This window comes from Limulus polyphemus, unplaced genomic scaffold (genome assembly GCF_000517525.1).
Source record: "Limulus polyphemus unplaced genomic scaffold, Limulus_polyphemus-2.1.2 Scaffold3828, whole genome shotgun sequence".
Taxonomy (NCBI): Eukaryota; Metazoa; Arthropoda; class Merostomata; order Xiphosura; family Limulidae; genus Limulus; species Limulus polyphemus.
Window position 1 is genome coordinate 51,403 of NW_013669438.1, and position 24,481 is coordinate 75,883.

At 32.4% G+C, this 24,481-nt stretch overlaps 2 protein-coding genes across 8 annotated transcripts in view; both read left to right on the forward strand.

Moving 5' to 3' along the window:
* The window catches only part of LOC106470111 (mediator of RNA polymerase II transcription subunit 14-like), a 62,628-nt gene extending 50,038 nt beyond the window's left edge, over positions 1–12,590 (forward strand). For both annotated transcript variants that reach the window (XM_022398680.1, XM_022398682.1), the window contains exons 30-36: positions 427–633; positions 1,124–1,338; positions 5,085–5,270; positions 8,444–8,551; positions 10,509–10,631; positions 10,747–10,945; positions 11,737–12,590. In XM_022398680.1, coding sequence (XP_022254388.1) covers positions 427–633; positions 1,124–1,338; positions 5,085–5,270; positions 8,444–8,551; positions 10,509–10,631; positions 10,747–10,945; positions 11,737–11,798 — 1,100 coding nt within the window. In that variant the 3' untranslated portion in view covers positions 11,799–12,590. The remainder of the gene's footprint in view (positions 1–426; positions 634–1,123; positions 1,339–5,084; positions 5,271–8,443; positions 8,552–10,508; positions 10,632–10,746; positions 10,946–11,736) is intronic.
* Positions 12,591–14,810: 2,220 nt separating this feature from the next.
* Positions 14,811–24,481, forward strand: part of LOC106470113 (serine/threonine-protein kinase 26-like) — a 35,990-nt gene continuing 26,319 nt past the window's right edge. For 2 of the 6 annotated variants that reach the window (XM_022398685.1, XM_022398689.1), the window contains exon 1: positions 19,016–19,395. The gene's annotated coding sequence lies outside the window, so the exon portion shown is untranslated. The other 4 variants (XM_022398688.1, XM_022398687.1, XM_022398686.1 and 1 more) reach the window with 4 other exon arrangements.

Here is a 24,481-nt window from a genome sequence, read left to right on the forward strand (position 1 = left end):
ATATATATATATATATATATTATTGTTCAAAGTATAGATACAGTTAACTCGGGAATTTGATCAAAATACTTATGTAATTTATTTACCTTTAACTTGATTTAGGAGTAGAAGAATCACTGTATTTTAAATACAACTAAAAGTTGAGACAAAATGTGCAATGAAAATTATTATAATTTATTTAAAATAATAGGTTTAACCACAGATTACATAGATATAGATCAAACAGTATGCTTTTATCAGGCCATGGGATTTATAATCACCTATTGCTCTGAGCAGTTTTTCTTAAGGTTAATCATTAATTAATGATACAAACTTTCTATTTTTAAGTTGACCATGGAAAAGAAAGTCATTTTTCATCGTGACATCTCAACTGTATTTTAAATTTTAAATGCAAATTATATGATATAGTTTGTTTATTTTAACTAGGCCATGCAGAAGGAGGATCACCTTTTCCACCCAGCAACTCAGCTGGTAGTCTTTCTTTGTCCAGTCCTGCACCTGGTGGCTGGCCAGGAAGTCCATCTGTCCCTCGTCCTTCTCCACGACCATTAGGAGCTGCCCAGAGTCCAGGCAGCAGTGGTCATCCTGCATTACATAGCCCTCAAGCTGCTGGCACTGAACACACTAAACAAAGTAAATAAAAGCAGTTTTAATAAAGTAAATATCTTAGTATTTATAAGTAGTACGTGTAACTTTAGAAATGTTTTTTTCTTATGTTACTGTCCAGAAAAATAGAAATATCTTGTTATAACTGTAAAACCCAACAAGATAATAAAATGAAAATGTCTTGTTCTAACACAAAAATCCAACTGATATATCTCGCCATAACACTAAAACTGAGCTAAACAGTAAAGTGGAAATATCTGGTTTCATCTCTAAAGCCAAAGTAACCAGTACAAGGAGTGTGCCTTTTGGCAGTTGTAATAACAAAATAATAAATAAAAATAACTTGCTAAATCTAACTAATCAGTAAGATTAATTTCACTTAATTTATATAACCTTTAAGGTGAAGATATTTATTTTGGTCTGTTTTTTCTAAATATCTTCATCAAGCATGATATTACTTTTCATGGATTGGCAAATAGGAAGTTTTGTTTCTAAGTCCTTATTTTATTATCTCTAGCTGGAATCTCACACACAAGCTCTCGAGTACTTCCTCACCGTTCATGGGCTGCTGCTGTCCCAACAGTTTTATCACACAAGGCATTTGATCTATTATGTAGTCCAGTTGCTCCTCCCCAGGGGGCACCACCATGCCACTACTCCCCATTAGAACGTTTTCTTGGATGTGTGTTCATGAGATATAATCTTCAAAGAGCAATTCAAAAAGATGACAGTGTAAGTTCCAGACCACTGAGTCTGTCTTTGTATGTAATTGTTTTTTTTATCTGCATTGAATAGCTTCATAACACAGTTTTTTTACCATGTGATACTGTTATATACTGTAGAAATGTAATTTTTAGGAAGATTTAACTCTACTTCTTTCTTATTTAGAATGACACATTACTGTATATCAGAAATGAGAATTTCTCTTGAAAAACTATGATATCTTTATTTTTTCATGAATTTGCCTCATAGAATGATTTATTTGATTATTCTTGTGAACAGCAGTGAGTTACCTAGCATATTTCTTTGTATACCATAACTTCATAATTAACAAAATTATGATGGCATACTGTTCTATACTTTAGCTATGAAGTTTGTATATTGTATATTAGAACATTGTGTTTTTGTATGTGATAACTTTGTAGCTAGTATATCCAAGATAATATGTTGCACATACACTTCAATGATCTGTTTTCTTCCACCACATCTATTAACTCTCTCTACAGCTGGATCAAAGACCATTATAAGGTTACATTCAAAATTTAATTAAACCACTTAATTTTCGGTGTACGTTAATTTGGCATGAAAATGTAGTTTATAGTTTAAATTTGTACATTATCTGAGTGTTAAATTCTTAATTTTAAAAAGAAGTATCAAATTATTAATCTTATTTTTCTGTGTCATGTGATGAGCCTGAGTGCTGACTTCTTTCCTTCAGAGTTTTGTCACACTAAATATAGTTTGCTGCAGTTTCTAACCAATTAGGGGCACAAACTATACATAATTACAAGAAAGAATTCAAAATTTGCACCCACTGCATTCTTGATTTTCTGAGATATCTATATATATGTGAAACTACAATTAAAGTCCCTCCTCTCTCACTCTGACATTTGACTTTGATTGCTAACCAACTTTACATGGCTGATGGACATTTTTATAACAAGTAGAAAGAGTAGGATCTCTTCTACAGGAAGATAGTTACCAGTGTTTTAATTTTGGTACCTGCATTATTCCCTTAACCAAAATCTTTAGCTGTGAGATCATTATAATGTTACTCTGAACAGTTAATGGAATTTTTGAAACTTGTTTTAGCTTACTTAGAAAGCCAGGTACATATTGTAGTTTTAGGACATTCCATTTTGTATTCTAAATTTTATATTTGAAAAGTGACACAAATTGTTTTTTGTCCACCCAAATTTGTGAGACTTACAGAAGAAACTTTTCTCAAAGCAAACTGCCTCTAGTGTCAGTGAATACCACGGACCCTTTTTTGTTATGTATGTATCTTATTTATTGTTTTTTTAACAGAAGTAACTAAAATATAAAAATTATCAACTTTTTCAGCTTAGCATAACATACACTAGTTCAAACCTGTGTATGTAGACACCTGACTGTCACGTGGTGTTTACTTTAACTCTGCAAGAAACAGTTAATAGGCTTCCACTGTGATTTATTACTACACAGCAGCTAATACTTTAGTTAGTGTAATTATAAAAGACAAAAAAAGCCATAAAATTAAAACAGAAAATGTTAGCAGTTGAAACTGTAACTTTATTTGTGATCATTACTATAGTCAGTGAAAAAGAAGAAATTGTACTGTTTATTGTATTTTATACTTTTCAAGTTTTAATTTCACTGTACGTTGATGATTTCAGTATTTAGTGAAAATGCAGTTAGTATTATGGTAGTGAAAATAAAAGATAAAGTTTTACCAAAAATAACTGTTGATATTTATTTAGGTTACACAAATGAAATATAAACTGTAAAATTAAAAAGAATTTTGCAGACAAATCTATAGTAAAAATATTTTATTAAGATACCTGATTTTTTTGTGTGTACAAAAGAATTAATGTTTAGTGAAGATACACATAGCAACTTCTGAGTTAGAATATGTATATCTTTAAAGAAATGGGCTTGGACCAGTGGACCAACACTGCTTTAAAGTGTTATTTCAGTTTTCAGCTTACCCAAAAATCATGATTTTCTCATTAATTATGGAAGTTCCCACCTACATGCTTATTAAGAAATTTAGCAAACAGATGCTGCTTGAACCCTCATTCACACCTTAACAATGGATATGTCATTCACAACTTAACACTGGATCCATCTGAGTTACATTACTTACATCGTTTAAATTTTTTTACTTTTTGCATGTATGTCTTCAAATACCTCTAGCCATTACTTGCTTTATTTTAATAAACAGTTTTTATAATTTTATTAGGAATTACTTCATTTATTGGTAGTCTTTGTGATCTGTATGATTATTTCTCTCAGGTTTTTTTTAACATGATGCTAATAGTCCATCATTTTTTATTTTTTGTTTAAGTACAACATGAAGTCATCCTAAAGTCCACTTTTTAGACTTTGAATGCTAGCTATATATAGTTTTGTTTGTGAACTCACTTAAGTAATTATTCAGACCACATCATGCTGTAAATATGTGATGTCACTGTATACTGACAGGAATATAAAACAAAGTTCTGAGTATTGCAAAATTCATTAGTTCATGTTCAGCTATTTGTCATTGATACTTGATAAAAGAGTTAGCATAAAGGATCACATATAAAATGTAATAAACTTAAAATAAGACCCAAGTCATTGATACTCATGCTGTACAGTAGAGATTAAAATCCTGTGCCTGATTCCTAATTATTTGTTTCTTCTCTAGTTTCTTGAAGATTGCTCTGGTGCTTTAGGAGCTTCATAAACCAGTTTTATCATTTTTCTCTTGACCTTCAATTGACCTTGCTGTACTTTTGGAAGCTTTCATCTCTGTTGCTTTGTAACAAAAATATGACATTTCTCTCTGGTGGTTCATTCTTTTGGTTTCTTTTTCTCAAGAAACATGTTGGAGTTTTCTACATTTTCCACTATTTTTAGAGAGGTTGCATCACATGGATCCTGGTTTTTCTTTTCGTTGGTTTTAAGCTGTATGATCTGACAAATACCACTAGCTTGAAATGTAATCCTCTTAAAATAAAAATATAATAAAACCTGGTGATTGTTTAAGATATTCTTTAATTACAATATCTTTGTTGCCTGTGCAATTAGCTATATATATTTATTTTCTCTTTCCTTCACCTTCCATGAGGAGTAGACTTCCTGTCACTTTCTTGACAAATAGGCTTTCTATTTGTTTTTTTTCTTTTTTGATGTCTTGGCATACATGTTAATGATGTCTTTTTGCTCAGGTCTTGTTCCTGAGTCCTGTGCTTCTACTATACCACTATAGCAATATATATGCATATATTAGTATTGCATATACAAACTATGCTGTTTTAGAATAGTATTACTTTTTCTCTATGTGAGATATATACTTTACTGATTACTCAGATTTGGTTGGTTTAGAGTTAAGAATAATTATTTGTTAACTAATCCAGTTCCTGCCTAAAAGTTACTTGCTGGCTATAATTTGTTTGTTTTTGTCAATAAAGCTTTCAGTATGTTGCAAGAACTTTTTTTGTTTCACACTTGGATGAAATACTGCGGTTAGTGGATCAGCTGAAGCAGTTAATGAAGTGTTTGCAGCAGCTTATTGCATAATTTGATGTTATTTTGGGAAGAAAATTTGATAAATGCTTTTTTTTCTGCTTATCTCTTTTTTTTTTTGAGCATATGAAACAATCAATTGAACTTACAGGTGGACTGAACATTCTGATTATTGCTTTTTTACCTCCACTGTGGTGAGTGTTCTTTCTACTTTTATGAAATGGGAGAGAAATATATAAGTTAGTAATTCTTTATGTTCACCCATTTAGCTGACCTCTGTACAGTCCAGTGAGCCAGGAGTTCTGCAGTTTAATGTTGAAACAATGCACTGTAAAGTTATTCTCAACACCATTACTCTCCAATCGCTGAATCTAAAGCTAGTAGCAGCACCTGAATACAAGGACCAATGGAATCCAGAGGAGTTACAAGTCTTAGAAAGGTTCTTTGATACAAAGGTAGGAATGTGAACAGTATATTATTTATTACTAATTGGTGTCTAAGTTAATTTGGGAAATTAGAAAACAAAATCACTCATAAGTTTGTTTGATGTTAGCAAAATAATATTTCTGCTTATTAGGCTAGTAATAATTTATTGTATGGATGATTAAATCTATATGAGTGTAATGTTTTCTAGCACTTTAGTTAAAATCACTAGTATTTAAGAACTTTATAAATGTTATATAGCTCAAGTTAATTTGTCTTTCTACTTTGTGTAATATTCAAGTTTATCATTACATTTTTTCTTGCAGTTATTTGTAGTTATAGTTTTTATTTAAAAAAATGTTAAGTGAACATGAATTTATTAAGATTTAAGTCAACTTTAAAGGTACCAATTAACCAAGACAACTGCTTCACATAGCTTTTTCAGTATTACCATGTACCAGTCTTTCATAAACAATGATTATATTGATTGTTCTCTTGTGTTAGTAATGTGGTTTATATTAAACCTATAATAGAAATTGGTTTGGTATTGTGCAGTTTTTATTGACTCAATTTACCTTACATTGAACCTCAGAGTTTGCGAGTATGCAGATTTTCTGCAAAATATTAGGGAATTATCATCCCCAAGGCACTTTTAGCTACATACAGTTAGTTACAATGATGGTTTGTATGTTCTTGAGCTTAAATTTTTTTGTATGATCGGAGCAAAACGATGATCTTTTTATAGTGTTACATTTAAAATATATAATTACACATCCTATTATTATCAATGTATGGCAATATATATCAACATGGATGGAAATGTAATTTATAATTAAAATATTTATGTTACCTAAGTGTTAATTTCTTAACTTCAAAATGAAATATTTAAAAAATCTCAAACTTCATTTTTCTGTGTCAGTTATGTGCTTCAGCTTCAAATTCTTCACTTCAGATATTTATAATTTCTAAGATAGGCTACTGAAATTTCCAACCAATAAGAAACTGAAACTATACATGATTACAAACAACAATCTAAAAGCTGAACCCTTTCCTTTCTTTATTTGTTGAAATATCAATATATTTGTCAAACCCACTCTCTCTGTGACTTTTGAGATTGTTTGCTAACCAACTTTACATGAATGATGGACATGTTTACAATGAGTTGAACGAGAAGATTTTGCTCTGTATGAAGCTTACAACTGTCCTTTTGAATTTTGCATTGAGAGTATTCACTTTATAGAAATGCTTTGTTGTGTAGTCATTTTTTTACTGCTCTGAGCAACTGGAGGAATTTATTTAACTTAATTATAGCTTTCTTAGAAAGCTGCATAAATTAGAAGTTTTGGAACATTCTGTCCTAGTGCTTGATATTTTGTTTGTGTTCTAAGTGATATATTTGAAAGTTACATTAATTTTTTGAACACCTCAATTTCTGAGACTCAACAAGGCTTAGGGTACAATGTCAGATATTTTTTACTTGAGTGCAAACAGCTTGAATATGCAGTAAGTACATAGAAATTCTTGTTTTTATGTTTATTGCTTTATTTATTGTCATATATTTTTTAACAAAAGTAACTAAAATTTAAAGATTATAAATTTGTTAGCTTAGTCTAACCAAACTTCAGTAAAAAAAAATGTCTAAAACTACACTAGTTTAAATACTGATGTAAAATATGAAATTAGATCACTTGCTGTTATATTAGCTTTATAGGAAACAGTTAGTGGACTCTCACTATAATTTATTATTTTTTTACACAAGTATCACTGTTCCAATGGTACAAAGAATGGGAATAAAACCATAAAAGTAAAAGAAAACAGACTTGAAAAAGGTTAACAGTTGAAGGTGTTAAGATATGTAGTTTAGAACTTTCTGATCAAAAATGTAGTCAGTGCAGAGGGAAACTAGTATTATTCGATGTATTTCATATTTTTCAACTTTTCATTTCACTGTACATTAATGATTTATCTACAGTTAATGTTAGGGTAGAGAAAATAAGAGATAAAATATAAAGTCTTACCAAAAGGGCCTGACATGGTCTGGTGGTTGGAGCACTTCACTCGCAATCTGAGGGTTGCAAGTTCAAATACTGTTACATGCTCGTCCTTTCAACTCTGGGGGCATTATAATATGACAGTTAATCCCACTATTTATTAATAAAAGTGTAGCCCAAAAGTTTGTGGTGAGTGGTGTTGACTAGCTGCCTTCTTTCTAGTCTATTACTGCTAAATTAGGAATGGCTAACACAGATAGCACTCATGTAGCTTTGCATGACATTCAAAACAAACCAAACTTATCCAAAAACTTTTGAAATTCATTTAAGAGGTCGAAAGGTTATGCAAATGTACTATGAAAAGAAGTATTTTTAATCTTAGTATCAAAATCACCTTTCTCTCCGACTGACTAAGTAAAGGCTTTGGAAGTTCATAGTCAAATTTTTAATAGAAACATGTCATTAAAAAAATCTCATTTTTTATGTGCAACAGTTTTGTAATATTTACTAAGAAAGAGCCTGCCAAATTTTGTTAAGGTACACTTGGTAATTTTAGAGTAATGATGTATATAGTTTCACAGTTCCAAAATTTGTCAAGTTTACCAACTTTATTTATTATATGATTAAGAGGATTCATTTCGAGAGAAATCATCCTCACTAACCCATTTAATTATATTATTTTTCTCAAAAGCTAATACTTTTCTTATTTCATTTATAAAGTTAACTTACTGTTGAAGTCTAAGATTTAGAAATATATATTTGGCACAGTAAAGCCCCATTAAAGTCATGTACTGTTTAAGCTTAGTTGCTATGGCTAAATGCTTTTCACCTGGCTTCATCACTTGTATACTGTTTTGTGTATGACATTATATGAATAATAAAAGAATCCTCTCAACAATCCAAAAATGTTGCTCAGAATCTTCAAGTAACTAATTATATGATTACAGATTTCACTTTCTGAGCACTGATTGCATGTTTCATATTTTGTTTTAAAGATTTTTAGATGTGCTGATTTACTAATTTTAGATTCAGTGAAAGGATATAAATATATCCCCACCATCTGCACGTATCCTCCACTTGAAGATTATATCCATTATATTAAAGTTCAACTATGGAACACAACATCTGTTGCAGCAACTAGTTTTGAAAAGAATTTATTATTTTTCCCCATTTTATTAAGGAAGTGTGAATTTCAGTGTTATGTGTTCTTGCAGGTTGTTGGTATACCGTATAAACCGAATGCCTTTATAGCTTTTGGTCGCATCCTGAATGCTTCTCTTAGGATATTGAAAGACTGCATAAATATAATGCGGCTTGAACTGGTAAGTTGAAACTGTGTTTGTTTGTATACGCTCAGGAAATAATGTGATTTACTATATTTAAAATCACTAATGAGCTATTTGAAAAACTGTTTATGTATATTTATTACTTGTCATTGTTTACAGTTTTATGTGAATTTAGTATTTAAATCTCAAATCTTTAAGATGTTTCTGATTGCCATTAGAAACAAACCATTAATAGGATCACAGATTAAATATTTATTGTATATTTAATAACTATTGAATAGTTATCCAACCATACTTGGTATTTGAAAGTGGGTATTCTGGCTGAATGAAATATGGGTCAAACAAGGTCACTGTTAACAAGGTTGATCAGTTATGAGTTTATAAAGTATTATTAGGATAACGCCCAAAAATAGCCCTTTGCTGTGGTAGCAGTTTTTAGAACAGAATGTTGATGATTTCATGGTAGAATCCTTTGTTTTGTGACATCTTATTCATTCAGATTGTTTGTGCAACATTCTTAGGCTTAGTGTTACAATTTTTTTAAATTATTGGTCTTGCTATACATACATATGACAAACATTTTACAGGCATCTAGTATTCAAAACTTGTTTGAGATAAATCTTGTGCAAGTGAAAGCATATATTATCATGGCTAAACAGCAGTATACAGCTGCAGAAGTAAAGCAGTCAGTGTCAGAGAGGTCCCAAGATTTATCCCCAAATCCTCTGCAAAAAACATATTATCGTAAGGAAAGTATGTGATAGTCACATGTTTTTCATGTGAATTACACAACATGTAACCACTAAAAAAAAACAATATATGCATAACCAAGACAAATATATATGTATATATATGTGGAGAAATAGTGAGAGAAAGTATATGCCATAGATTGAACAGCATAACACACACAGACAAACAGAAATCATGCTATAAGTTCTGTAGCACAACACAACAAAAAGGTTAAATTAACTACTAATTGTTCTGATAAGAGTAGGTAGCTTTTTTGAATTGCAAGTTTGTGATAATATATTTTTATGCAGCTTAGAGTGTATAGGTGTTTCTTTTCTGTTAATTATAAAAAATTCATATTCTGCAATAGTTATAAAAAAAAAATGGTCAAAGTATCAATACTTATTTTTCAAGTTAAAACTGTTGTAGTTCAGTGTTCTTTTTTTAAATACATATTTTTGTATGCTGAAGTGAGTTTGGAAGAGCTTGTGTTTGGCATGCTTTTAAATGTGGCTATAATGATACCTAATATATGTGTGATTTATAAAGATGGGTTAACGTATCTGAAGACATGATGATGGCTGCTACATATTATTATGTAACTACAATGGTAATTCAAGTATTATGGTGATGTATAGATTCAATGACAATTATTTTATTGTTATAATGCTACGTATTATTATATAACTGTAATGATAATTTAAGTGTTATGGTTATATATATATATTTACAGTTACAGATTGTTGCATTATTCTAATATTACTGTATTTGATTGAACAACTATGGTTATTATCTAACATGTGATGATGTGTATAAAATTTATGTGAATAATGTTGACTTAATAATCACGTGTGGATAATGATACATGCAAATTATTTTATGATTTTAATTATTACAAGAATAATCAAAAAGTTATGACTTTGTGTGCTTTCCTTTGTAAATATAACCAAACAACCTAAACTGATTGTTTGTAATATTTCATAATTTTTGGTTGGTTATAAGTACCTTTTGATTGATATTTTGTAACAGTACTTATAAATTGTTATAAAACTGGTGTTGGCTAGAACTACAACTCATTAATCTCTATATTTCTTGTCAAAAATGGAGCATTTAATTTTATGATGATTTAAAATGCAGCTAATAGTGATCACATGACTATAGTTATGTACGAATAGTGTGATTGAAAAGAATGTAGATTTTTATAGTGGCTTCTGTGCTTGCAAAATGGTCCATCTTGATACTATAAAGCATCATCTTCCAACAGGCACCAGACAGGAATCTCAAGTGGGCCGTTCAGTTCTGTTTAACAATACCTCCAGCAGCACCCCCTATTGCTTTAACTGGAATGTCGGCAGTCCTTATGGTCCAAAACAAGATTCTGCTCTTTGTAAGTTTATAGTAAAAGTTTTGACAAATCCTAGTTAAAAGAACTAAAGTTGTTAATTTCATGTTCAGTTTTATTAAAGTGTAATAAATAACTGTCTTATTTCATTTCCTAACAGTTTCAACTTACAAGAATTGGGCTGAACCTGGCTCCTGGTGTTGAACCCCAGACAGTTGTAGTTCCCATTCTCTATGACATCAACAATAACGTAACCCAGCTGTGGGACAGACGAGGTCATTCTTCCTTGTCCCCTACAGACCCTCTTTCAGTCATCGGCAACATGTTGCGTCGTTTTAATGAGTACAATCCTCCACAAGGTTTGGATAACTAGTTGTTTTTATTATGATTAGTTTTGTTGTAATTTCTGATCTCCAGAAATATTTACTTGTAAGCATATCTCAAAAGAAATGTATGGATTTCTTGCATAGTGGTTCTCAAACTTTGATTGTGGACACCAGTATTTGTTTATTTATCTCAGTGGACCACAATGGGATCTATACACACTACTTTCTTGCACTAATTGTGCAACCTTTCCATGGACCACCTGAATGGATCCCACAGACCACAGATTGAGAATTACTGTTTTAGTAAAACACTCAGATTTCATACTATTATTTTTTCAGTGAAATATGTTCTAATAAACTACTGTAAAAATACTCCTAATCGATAATTTTATACAGCAGTTTTCTCAAATACCATATTGGCCCGATTATAAGGCGATGTTTTTTGATTAATATATAAGCTGTATAATTCATAGTGGCCTTATAATCACAGCCGACAACAGGGCCCTTCCCCCGTACTCTGTGATGTAGCATTCCTGAATGTCCAGGTTGCATCTTTCTTTGAATGCGCACCAGATGTTCACTCAAGGTCATCGCTAATTCTTGCAACTAATCCACCTGAAGGCTCTTCAGTTATAGTTTTGTTTTTGTGGACCTAAAAAAAGGGACATTATGACACTCAATTTTTTTCTTTCCCATGGTATCTGAAAATGGGGTCACCTTATATTCGGGCCAATACGGTAATCTGTTAATAATTTTTGAGTACATTTCTTTATGAACTTGTTATTACTATTTTGAAATTTCAAGAATTTACTTTTTCCTCCCAGGTGAATGCAGTATTTACCCTGCTGTTCGTGAACTGCTCACTAACCTTGTAATACCAATATGATGTGTTCCTGAGCATGTTGGCAAGACATGGCATCACTAGTTGGAAGTCCTGATTAACTTAGCACCATCTCAACACTTGGTTGATTATGGATATATCAGCTTGAATTTGTAGACAATTAAAAACTATTATTTGTAGATAGAAGTATTAATTTGAATTCATGAGGACCCTAGCCCGACATTTATAATGAAAGTACTGTTAAATTTGTGAAACCTTTCAAAAAATGTCAAGCAAACACAAGAACATGAACTTTGATTGTGTATATGAAAAATTTTGGTTGTCATAGAAATAATTTGAACTGTTAAACTATATAAAAACTGATGATCATTAGAAGGAGTTTCAATCTAAACTCCCAGTTATCCAAGGACCATTTATTAACATCAGTAACCACTATGAAAATATCATTATCATAATTCTTAGCTCTCTTTGATCGTGTGAGAAGTGGTCTGACTTCGTAAAATATTGTGACCATGCTGATTATTTAAGATGTATTGGTTAGCCAGGATATACCTGCAACAGTGTTAGATATTGTGAAATTTCGAGCTCATTGTGTAGTTTCTGGTAATGCAGTTGATTTCAATAGAGGTTATATTTTCACCAACTTTGGAGATCTGTGAAGTAAAATATTAAGGTCATTTCATAGCATATCTGTATTCAAAATTACTGGAGTTTCATAAAAATCTATCCTGAGAAGTTTTGTACATGTAGCATTTCTACTGCAACACGTAATTTATACGTTATCTTTTTTAACTCTGAAGTGTAATTTGTAAATCATTAAATTTTATTGGGAATGAACTTTTTTTGCTTTATTACTTTATTTTTCTGCAGAAGTTAGAAAATATAGATATACTGTATTGAATCCTGATTAGATCATGTCAGACAGATGTATTAAATCTCAGTTTAATCTTGCTACGCAATAAGTGTCAAACATGTATTGAATCCTTGTTACATTGCACTACATAATTACACCATATCAAAAAAGATGTATTGAATTCTTGTTACATCGTGTTATATAAATAGTGTCAAATAGATGTATTAAATCACAAACATTTTGTTATGTGACTAGTATCAAACAGGTGTAAAGAATCTTATTTTAATACATCTTGTTATGCAGTTAGTGTCAAATAGGTGTATTGGATCTTAGTTACATCATTTTACACTAGTTATAGTATGTGAAAGAGATTTATGTAGGATTAATTATACTTTATGAGAACAATTTCATATGCTAATGTAAAGCAGTGGTGCATTACATCAGCTGCTTTACAGGATTGTTCAGTAACTAGAGCTAAGATACAACATATTTTAAGTCAAGCCTTCAGTGATCTCTATGGGAGTGGAAAAACTTTTAGAATGGTAACAGGTTTCAAAACCTAATTTAATCCAGAGCAAAGGTTGTGGTTTCAAAAGAGAACCAAGACATCCATTGAAATATAGCTTGGCATATCTTCTGGCATCTTTAACAAAAAAAAACAACAACAAAGATTTAATCTTTACTAAAGCTCACAAGCGTAGAGTCACACTTTCAAATCAACAGTTGTTCTCATGAAAAACAATGGTTGAAGGAACTGGAATAATGCCCATCTCATACAACCATATGCTTGTCAATTCCCTTAATGTAGCTCCAACTGACTTTTTGTGTGTTGGTCTTACTTACTCTTGATTCTAGAAGCGGGCATCCACGTGCAACGGAAACCCCAAGATTGACTTTGTGGTCCTTGTTAGAGTATTCTTACAATGCAAGTTGCAGTGGCAGACTTTAGTACATAATCATGGTCACTAGGTTGAGCACACATAAGGATGGGGAAGTAGTTTCAAAAGAAACAGGAACATGAAACATTATTCTTATGAAGTGTAATTAACCCTCATCACTCTATTAAATCCCAGTTATACAATGTGAAAGAGATATAAGGTAATGAATTTTGTTTAATCTTTCTGTACTGAACGTCAATGTTACCCTTGTTTGTGCTAATTTTTACATGTTAATAGAACATGTTAACGTGGTTTAAACTTCCATCTCAAGTCTTATATTCATGTTTGTTGATCAGTAACTTGTTAATTGTAAGTCATTACAGTATTCCATTATTTTATATCAGTGGTCCCAAGTAGGCGGTTTACAGAAGGCCCTCGAAAACCCGATTCATGGATCACACAATGATCAAGTATTTTAAAATTGTATTTGGGGAATGATGTGCTCCCCAAAAAGCTCAGGCTCTGACTCTTTGCATGTCATCATATGAAGTGGCTCAGTGTGGAAAATAATTGGGGACGACTGTTTTATCGGCTTTCTATAGTAGCATCAAGTTTGATCATTTCATTAAATATTCACTTTCTTTCGAAATACTTTGAAAAATATACTTTTGTATTATTAATTTAATAAAATAAAATATAATTATACAAATTTAGTGAATCCGTAAGTATTAATACTTTAGTTGATGACAAAACATTGAAACCGATTTTAATATTAAGCCTTTTTTTTTATCTACATAAAAAAACAAGTATATTTTAAACGATACTCAAATTTGTTAATCTTACGAGTTTTCTTAATGTAATGAACAATGTAGATATAAATGAATGTATTTTAGTACAAGTAAAATATTCTCTGCTGTTCACAAAGTTAAAAGGTTTGTATTGAACAAGGAAAATTTCGACTCTGCTGTGATCAGTTTACATTTACTGGTTTGTTTAATGTTATCAACACTATTTTTAAAGCTTGGTTAAGCAGAAACCCGTTTCTTGATACCTTTGTTGTCAGCACAGCTCGTGTTGTTTGACAGGTTGACTAGTTGGCAGCTGAATATAACGGTTAATTCGGGAAATGCCCTCGCATGCTTGTTGAAACAGTTAAGAGACGTGATGCCTAGTAGCTTTGCACTGATTCAAGAGGATGCGGTAAGACCCAACTATCACGGACATTTTAAATACTGAGTAGGCCTAACGCTAGGCCTCTTATTTCTACCACTTCAAAAGTTTTCCTGGTTCATCCACAACACTGGGACAATATGGCTATTAATGCAGTAAGTTGAAGTAGGACTAAAGTGTGAAAGGATTGCCCGCTATTTTGTGGTTTATCGCGGTTAAAAGTAAGACTTTACCCCTTTATAACTTTTGTATTTATGGCACGATACTAGGATAGAATATTGAAATAATCTAGAAGTACTGGAAGACCTTTTTTTAAAACAACATTAGCACAAAGAGTGGCACTAGATAAAGTTTGATCTTTCCCCTCTAGTCTAACAGCTCAAAATTATAGACTGCTTGCTAGCATAGATAGTCATTTTAGATATTTGCAAGAAAATGGTTTTAGCCTAGTTAGGTCAAAGAATTACAGCAAACCATTTTTTAAATCTCCTTCCTACGGTTACCAGACTTCAATACAATCCTGTAACAGCTTGGAGACTTATGCTTCCTAATTAAGTTTTATAACTTATTTTTGATTTTTGTTTTGAGCTAGTAGGTTGCCGATTAAAAAACGTACAAGTATTCATATTTTCGAAGATTGAAATGGGATTCGTACAAAATAGGAGAGTTAATGCATATATAAATCTAAATATGTTGCTTTCTGATGGAAAATTTTGTTAAAGTCGGCTAGTCAAAGCATCCACTGTCAACTCGTGGACTACTCTTGTCTGACCAAACAGGTTTGACTGTAACCCTTATAACGCGCACATGGCTCCAAGGTGCGGAGCGCATTTTTATTTTCGGTAACGGGACGCGAATGATGGACCTGGAGATCCATAGTCCGGCACGTTAACAACTGGACCACACTCATATATACACACAAATCATATCAAACTATAAATTATATTTCAAGATAAAATTTATTATTCTTTTCTTTTTACTCTTGATTTTAGGAATTTTATTTTGCATTTAAATAAAACGTGGGGAAAATAATATGAATTCGCTATTCGTTTGGTATTTCTTTAAAAGGATTAAGTAAATGTCAATAAAAACTGTATCGTTCTTAATAGCAGATTTTTAATATGTATTTTGACTTGTTAACTGTAGGCTAATTTTTGGAAACCAAATTCAATTACGAGGCCTTATATATTAATTATATGTTGTAACACAAGTTTTAGAGTATGCGAAGATACTCTGGCGGACCAGGCACGGTTATTAGCGTGTCGGAATGTTGAAGGCTTGAGCTGCAATATGCTGTTGAACATGCTTCGAGGTTTTAGTTGTGGGGGCGTTATAATAGAGACAGTTAATTTTGTTCTTCGGTTAGTAATGGTCACATAAACTGCTGGCTGGTTCCACCCTCTTTTTTTTTTAGTGATTCAAGATCAGGCATGGTTATACCCGAACCGTAGAAGGTCTTTTGATGTGGCCGTTTAATTAACTTACGAATGAATATAAGAACATTTACTATAATTAACTTTTCAAGACACAAGTTGTTTTTGTTTTGCTTGAAGTTAAGCACAATGGGCTATCTGTGCTCTTTTCCCACCACGGTTTTTTTAAAACCCGGTTTCTAGCGTTGTAAGTGCACAAGTTAGTACAGTTTATGATATAGTTCAATAATTCAGCTTGATGGTTTGATGATTTCACTTCAAAGAAGTTGTATATAAATCCCGTCCCTTGTTTTTTTACAGTTGTCTTCAAATTACGAAAACTTTTACACTTCAGTGGAACTATTTGTGTTGTGATTCCGAACTAAATTTCTCATCTGTCTTTATTTTAATTTTAGCTGCGAAACTGAGGTACATCTTCAAAATTTAGTTTCTTGGCTTAGGAAGAATCTTATGTTATATTTAAATATATGATCTTACAGTTTCTCTTTCTATAAGCACAATTTCCAGGTCAATAAAGAGTGTGACATCGCAAAGGATGTCAAGCGATCGCGAGGTGGTCGCTTCTACTGAAAGTAAAATTCGTATAAAAACTTTTATCGATTTTTCCGCCTTAAGAAGTAGCCTACTCGCTAAAGCCGGGGTTTGATAACGTCAGAAAGCAGGTCCGGTGTCAGGCTCCATCCAGCATTTCCATGGCCCCATTAGTCGTTAGCAGTCTTAACACTATTTTTTATAACATGAAATATATTTTGTAAGATTAAAAATCAATCAAAGTACCTCCCATGTCATGTGTAACCTGTACCTGGAGTATGTGACGTTGCAAAGTATATTTCCGGGTCTGTATAGAAATATAATGTATTCTACATCTGAAGTAGGTAACGTTTGAAAGTAACTTTGTTTTTGTCTATATAGAATTTTTCACGAGTGGCATGTACCTGGAGTAAGTAACACTGGAAAGTACCTTTCCAGGTCTGTACAGAAATGTCATTCATAACCTGTGTTTGAAGGTAAAAAATATTGGAAAGTAACTCTGCCGTTATAAATGGGTATATCGTCTGTAGAGAATGATACTTAAAATGTAACACTCCCGAATGTTTCCAGTTGCTTTACCTATGTCGTCTTTACCTCAATGTTTATGCGAGAACCTTGTGAAGTATGGTTTTGATATTCTAGTTCACTGATATCCAGGGGATAAGGTTAAAAGCATCCGCAAAATGCAAAATCCGGAAATGTTACATAGAGAATACATCTAACACGGACAGCAAAGGAAACACACACACACACACACAAAAGAAAGAACTAAAACAAAGCTTTATTCGAAATTTTTTCCAAACCATACTTAAATTGTCCGGCTGTTGGGGTGAGAGTCAAAGTCAAGAATAATTTAAATCCTCATTAGTATAGGACAAAAGGAATTCTAATGTACTGCTCGAAATTCAACCAAAACTTTATAAAGTGCATCAAACAAGAATTTACAACTTATTACATTTTAAATTTCATAAATGACAATCTAAGTTATGAGACTCCACGACACCACACATTAATTATTGTATTGGTTTGCTTAACAAAGACAATGTGATAGAGCACGAAACGACATTTATGGGGGAAAAAACGCTCTTAACTCATATCAATTTGTACAAGTATCTGTCCCAGGTTATAATGTTACGGTCAATCCTACTATTCGTTGGTAAAAGAGTAGCCCAAGGGTTGGCGGTGGGTGGTGATGACTAGCTGCCTTCCCTCTAGCCTTACACTGCTAAATTAAGGACGACTGGCGCAGATATCCCTCGTGTAGCTTTGCGCGAAATCCAACAATAATGACTGTATCTTCTCATTTCATAAATTATTACATGTCATTTCGTGCTCAATCACACTGCCTGTGTTAGCAGTCTAATACATTCATTAATGGCTGGTGACCTGGAGTCTCAGAAGCTAGATCGTCATTTATGATATTTAAAATGTGATAATTATTTTAACTCATTATCCTAGTAAAGAGAGAGGAACTGAAGAGTAAAATTTAGTACATGAATATAGTTTATAAGTTTTTGTTATTTTTTCCCAGAAATTCGCTGAGATACGCGCTTGCCGTCTCTAATTTTGAATTGCTAGAAGGAAGGCAGTAAGTCAACACCCCCCCCCTCCCCCGGCTAACTCTTAGGCCACTCTAGTGGAATATTCGAATTTGACCTTCACTTTTATAACGCACCTACCACCCCAAAGAACGAAACGCATTTATACGATAACTCTCGAATTTATAGTCCGGCACACTAACTACTAGGCCACGCTTGGCCCAGTATTACGAGTACACGGAACGAACATCTTAAAGGCAAACGTTTTATTTCATTTCGTATACATCTTGTACCTTTCTGTAATATATGATGTAATGTCCCATTGTATGTCTACGTTTTACTTTCGGAGGTGAAAAAGAGTGAAGATTGTTATCACTCCGCCGCTGTATATCTAATTGCAGGTTGAAAAAGATAATGACAGCTAAGACTTCGTTAACTTGTAAATATGATAGTTTAAAGTTACACTTTTGTAATGATGCTTCTAACCATTTTCGTACAACAGGGTAACAAAAAAGTGAACAGTAATGAAAAGAAAAGATAAGGTGGTTGAAAACAAGAATCAAATTACTTTAAACTAGGGTGTACTTGTGGGTAATTCGGCTATATGATACATGTTTGGATCAACATATAGTAATAATGTCACGTAAGATTAGCGGAATATCGTGTGGTGACATTCTCCTGGCTCTTCGCCAATAATTATTATTTTTATTAATAAAAAAACCAGCAAGACAAGTAGCTTACTAAGGAGGCGAGCTAAGTGTCAAAAACATTTCTCAGAACGAAGAGAAAGTGCGTGATTACAACATTTTCTGAGGGAATATTTCCTATATTTTTATCAGTTAACGCTGGTTGCTGTTGTTAGTTTTATACGGAAACGCTGGTCAAAAAACCATTTGCACCCTGTTCACTGCGGAGGTATCGAACCCTAAATGTTTAACATCGTAAGTCCGAAAACGTTCCGCAGACCCAACAGGGGATCTCAATTAACGCACGCGTGTTAAATACGTATAATGTATTTTGTTACTTTGTGGAATGCCATGACGTACTATAGGATATAGTCTGTATTACCATGGCCTTTCCTTTATCTGCTCGACACCTGGCTTTAAGAGACACGTTAAGTGTTATAGATGTTGCATTAGATTAACTTGAACTTTTCACGGACAGCTAGCTATAGATTCTGCTATACGTCGTATGGAGATAGGCTTAGAAGGAGGTGTTTAAAGGATACAGATTGTTTAAGTGAGTGTGAAGTTAGTTAAGGGTAATTCTAAATGAAAATGTTTAGCATCAGTTAGTTTAAGCAGCAGTTCCTTTTCTTATTTCTTTAATTTATTATTCCCCTCTTAGTTTCTTTCCTGATCCGTATCCGTGGTAAGATATCCAATTTCAGTAATAAGATTAAACTCATTAACACTTAATACGTAGAGCATAATTAGTAAATCATTAGCGATTTAGTACAAACATATTTTTTCACAGAAATTAAGACCTATTAGTAAGAGTACAGTGACTTAGGAGTAAAGTGAAGAATCGAATTAAAACCAACTTAGTTGGCACTATTTCTAACAAAAATGGTAGCCTCTCCTTGACAGTATTCGTTATAACGATTGAAACTCCTTGAATTTTTATATACTGCAGAGTTCTGAATCGCTTAATTTATGTTTTATGCTTTTTAAACAAACATGGCATAGAGTTTCTTAATTTCATTTCCCTCTCTCACTCATCTCTTTTATCACTTCCGGATCCGTTAATCTTGGTTTAGTTGCAAGGTAAACACAAAGACTCAACCCTACAGTACCAGGAACGTTACATGTCATTTCTTTCCTCTTTTATTTCTGCTTATGTTAACATTACAATCAAGTATTGGTCATTAAAGTGCGCAATGCATCGTTTCTTTCTCAGTTTTATCGTCTGTATTACACAACTAAATATGCTTATTAAAGAGTGCATTAAATTGATACCTTTTTTGGCGTCGACCTTTGTGTTGAACAATTAAACTTTGTCATTAAAATAAGCAACGTGTCGCTTTTATAATTTTGTTTATGGTTGTATACAAATAACATACGTTCGTAACTGTTAGTGCAAAGTATTTCTCTTTTCATGTATTTTATTGTTTGTAGTTTAAAAAATAATAATTTGTTAATTTTGTGCTAATGCTATTTCATGTTTTTTTGCATTCTTTATTTTGATACAGTATCAGAAATACTGGTAAGTGTTAACTATTTTCCGCATATTTCCCTAAGGCATCGCCCCACGATGGCTCAGCGGTAAGCCTGAGGGCTTATAACACTAAAAACCAGGTTTCGATACACGCAATGGGCAGAACACAGATAACCCATTATGTACCTTTGCGCTTAACAACAAACAAACAAACCCTAAGGTACTGGTTTTGTTACACAACCACGTCATAGTACTACACCCCTTCTTATTGGTAACTCTTCTGAAAAACCGGAAAATCATTATCAGAATGCTATAAGATTTTCTCTGACCACCCTTTTTTCGTAAAAAAACTCTCCAGGATTATATATCATAAGAGTCCTTACGAGTTCCATGTTAGTCCCATGAATGTGGTCGTCATAACATCCACGTGTCACCTAAAGCTGACTCACATTAGGCATAGGAGCTGTCGTGGAAAAAAGAAAGGTAATTCGTAAATCATGAGTGTCTGATGTTTCGTGTTCCTATATTGTTGTTTGACCTAGTTTTCCATACGTTTCTTACTCATATGAACTGTTGACTGTTGTTGGAAAGCTGAAGAACATATTACTAATGAAAAGTACTTTTTAAAGGTTCGCCAGTTTTTCTTTTTACTATGAACCACAAACAAAGGGAGGGGGACCAGTTTCTTTCACAAACTCCTTAAGTTAAAAAAAAAGATGCCATATACAAAGGGAAGGGGAACCAGTATCTTTCGTAAACTCCTTATTGTACTAATGCTACTTGTAATACTTATGGATAAAGTGGCGTCATCTAGTAGTAATAAAGGATAATGTTTATTATAGATGCGTCACCAAATGGTATTGTTTATTGTGGATATGAAGCTAAGTTTCATCTTTTGCTGTAGATTTGACGGTATTTGGTATTCCTTATCGTATATGCAACGTTATTTGGTGGTTTTTACGATGGATGTGGCGCCAAGTAATAACGAATTTTGTGAATTTCACATTTAAGTGGGATAACTAGTTATGTTATATTGTTTATCGTGAATATGACACTAGATGAAACTGTCTATTTGTATAGTATTGACCGTTGTGTATATATTTTTGTGTTTGTAATTATGTTTCTTAAGTATGACTCCAAGTTGTTATGATTATCTTGGATTTGATTCTAAAGTATAATGTTTGTCTTGAATGTAATTCCAAGTAATAATGTTTGTCTTGAATGTAATTCCAAGTGATAATGTTTGTCTTGAATGTAATTCCAAGTAATAATGTTTGTCTTGAATGTAATTCCAAGTAATAATGTTTGTCTTGAATGTAATTCCAAGTAATAATGTTTGTCTCAAATGCAACTATAAGTGATATTATCGATCTTAAATGTGACTGTTATTAATAATGTTTACAGTGAATAGAACATGACTCTAAATGATTACGTGTATCTTCAATGTAACTAAAAGTGATGATTTTTATTTTGAATGTGACTCTGATTATATATTGGTGACTAAAAGTGATAATTTTTATATCCTGAACCTGGCTCCAAGTGATTATATTTATTTTGGATATGAATCTAAATGAAACTGTTTATTTTGAAGTGAACTTTGAATGAAATGTTTGCCATAGGTGCAAGTCCAAGTGATAATTTTCATTGTGAGTATATTTCCAAAACTCGGTGTTTATTTCATTGTAGAGACAGCAAAATGTCTGGTTGTCTAGTATACAGTGTAATAGTAGACAGCGATATATCAAAACATATAGAAGACCAGGTACAGTTCTAACGAAAGTGTTACAACCAAAATATGATAGATTTTAACTATTATTTATATAGTAATGTTATCACGTGTAAATAAAAAATATAATCAGAACTCAAATTAAACGTCATATTAAATGAACTGGGCTACTTTCTTAAATATTAAAGCAGGTGAAGTTTAAAAAGGAACCACTATAATCTTGCTTGAGTTTTGTGTTCAAAACTGTTTAGAAATAAATAACTGAAATAAAATAATATTCATACCAGGGATGCTGGCGCCAAATAACATTGCCTTGTTCGATTAACTATTCAGCAGCGCTATCTGCTGTTTTAAAGTGTAAAGTAACGAGTTTAAATCAGGTCTGCATCTTAGGAAATAACCAGTTTGGCAGAAGATACATGTACACGTAGATAGATAAACATTTCTTCCTTTTTCATATGGAGAACAAGGTTAATACAATTTTTTTATATAAATTAACGTTTTCGAAGTTTATTTACAAAACTTCTTTATTAATGTTCCTTGAGAAATATTTAGACATTGTATAATGTTTTTAAAAACGTTAATTTAACCGTTTTATGAGCAATTTCGCGCTGATAGACGGGTAGATAATTTTGAGACAGTAAACTTAAGTTTTATTTTTTAAAAGCCTGTTTAACGCTGTAGACTAGTAAGTGGCAAAAGAATCTGAGAAGGCTAAGAACAGTAGAAAAATAGACACAGGCGTATTTTCTAGGCGATATACACAGACGAGATCAACTACTGAAACCGAGCATTAAAATGAAGATTTTAAATTAAAATAAAAAAGTTAGGTAACTATGTGTTAAGCAACGCGAAGTTACAACTTGAGAAGTGTATATCATAAATTATTATTTCATTTATATAGTCTATTAAACATTTGTTTTAGCGCAAGGCTACTCAGTGGGATATTTGCGATGTGTCTGCCACGGAGATCGAGCTACCAACTCTAACGTTATAAGACCTCAGGAGGTACCGCTGAGCCAGTGGGAAGGACATTTATATAGTTAATTGACTGGTTAATAAACTGAAAAATCTTAGCGTATTTGGTGAATTATCAGTGTTAACCGGAACACTGACCTTCTGTGACGAGTGCAAAAGGTTGTTGTGTAAATATTAATTGTTCATGCTGCTATTCACTGCTACTGGTTTTGTATGTAAATAACGTGTTCATACTGTCTCAGTTTTTATAGATGGTATATATATTGTTTTGGACTAGTGACCTCAGTGAATGTTCCTTAGAGACGTATGTACGAATTATATTCGTGAGAAAGTGTGATGTTAAACATAAAATATAATCACCTACGGTGGCAGAATGTAATGATGTGATACTAGCTACAAAAGGAAAAAAACAAACTTGGATGGTATTAAGGATAACTCTCTCCCTTTTTCCAGTCTGAAGTTTCTTGTATTGGTTACATGTTTTAAATACGCGAAAGGACTTAATTCGTTATTTGCTCGCTTTCCAATATTTTAAAGTTCAAATAGTTTCGAATAAAACAGTATAATTACTATTTCCAGCGAAGTATGACAAAGAGTAATGTTAATAAGATAGTAAGTTAACTCAAACAGTATCTGAGGATCTCTTCGGATGCAACACAAACTTGCACACAATCTAACAAAAACTTTACCAGTGCGTAAAAATTTACCATTCATACAGTGTGTAAACATTTACCATTCATACAGTGTGTAAAATTTACCATTCATACAGTGTGTATATATATATATATATATATATAACGTATATCAAGACCTTATTTACACTTAATGAAAACTGGTTAGTTTCTATAACGATGATTTCTGCGGCTTGCTCACGGCAACTGATCTATTTTTACATCTCCATTAGGTCTGCTGGTAAACCAGAGCCAGCTATCGTGTTTTGAGACTTGCTGATAATCATGCTTCAGTGGTTAGTAAAGCATGTAGAGGATAACTGTTCTAATTTGTAAAAATATCCGTTGAAGGATCGTGCCACCCTGTACCACCATCACGTTGTTACCAAGCAGCTTCAGGTTTGTGTGAAGGAAACTGCCTCCTGGCTATTTATCAGCGAGTGTTTTTTTTTTTTACTAACGTGATTAGAAATACAAAATGGAATACCGAGGCTTTCATTCCTCAGTGATGATAGCTGTACTGGAAGACTATGTATAAAATAGGTTATGTGTCACATTTCATTTTTCTGAGGTCGATAACGGTGGTTAGTTAGACGATAACTCTCCTGGAGTTTACAGCGGTGTTTATATTGTCTGTAACTCTCCTAGAATCTATAGAGGTTTTAATATAATCGAAAACTCTCCTGGAGTCTATGGATGTATTTATATAGTCGATAAATCTCCTGGAGTCTACAGTGGTATTTATATAGCCTGTAACTCTCCTGGGTCTACAGTGGTGTTTATATAGTCGATA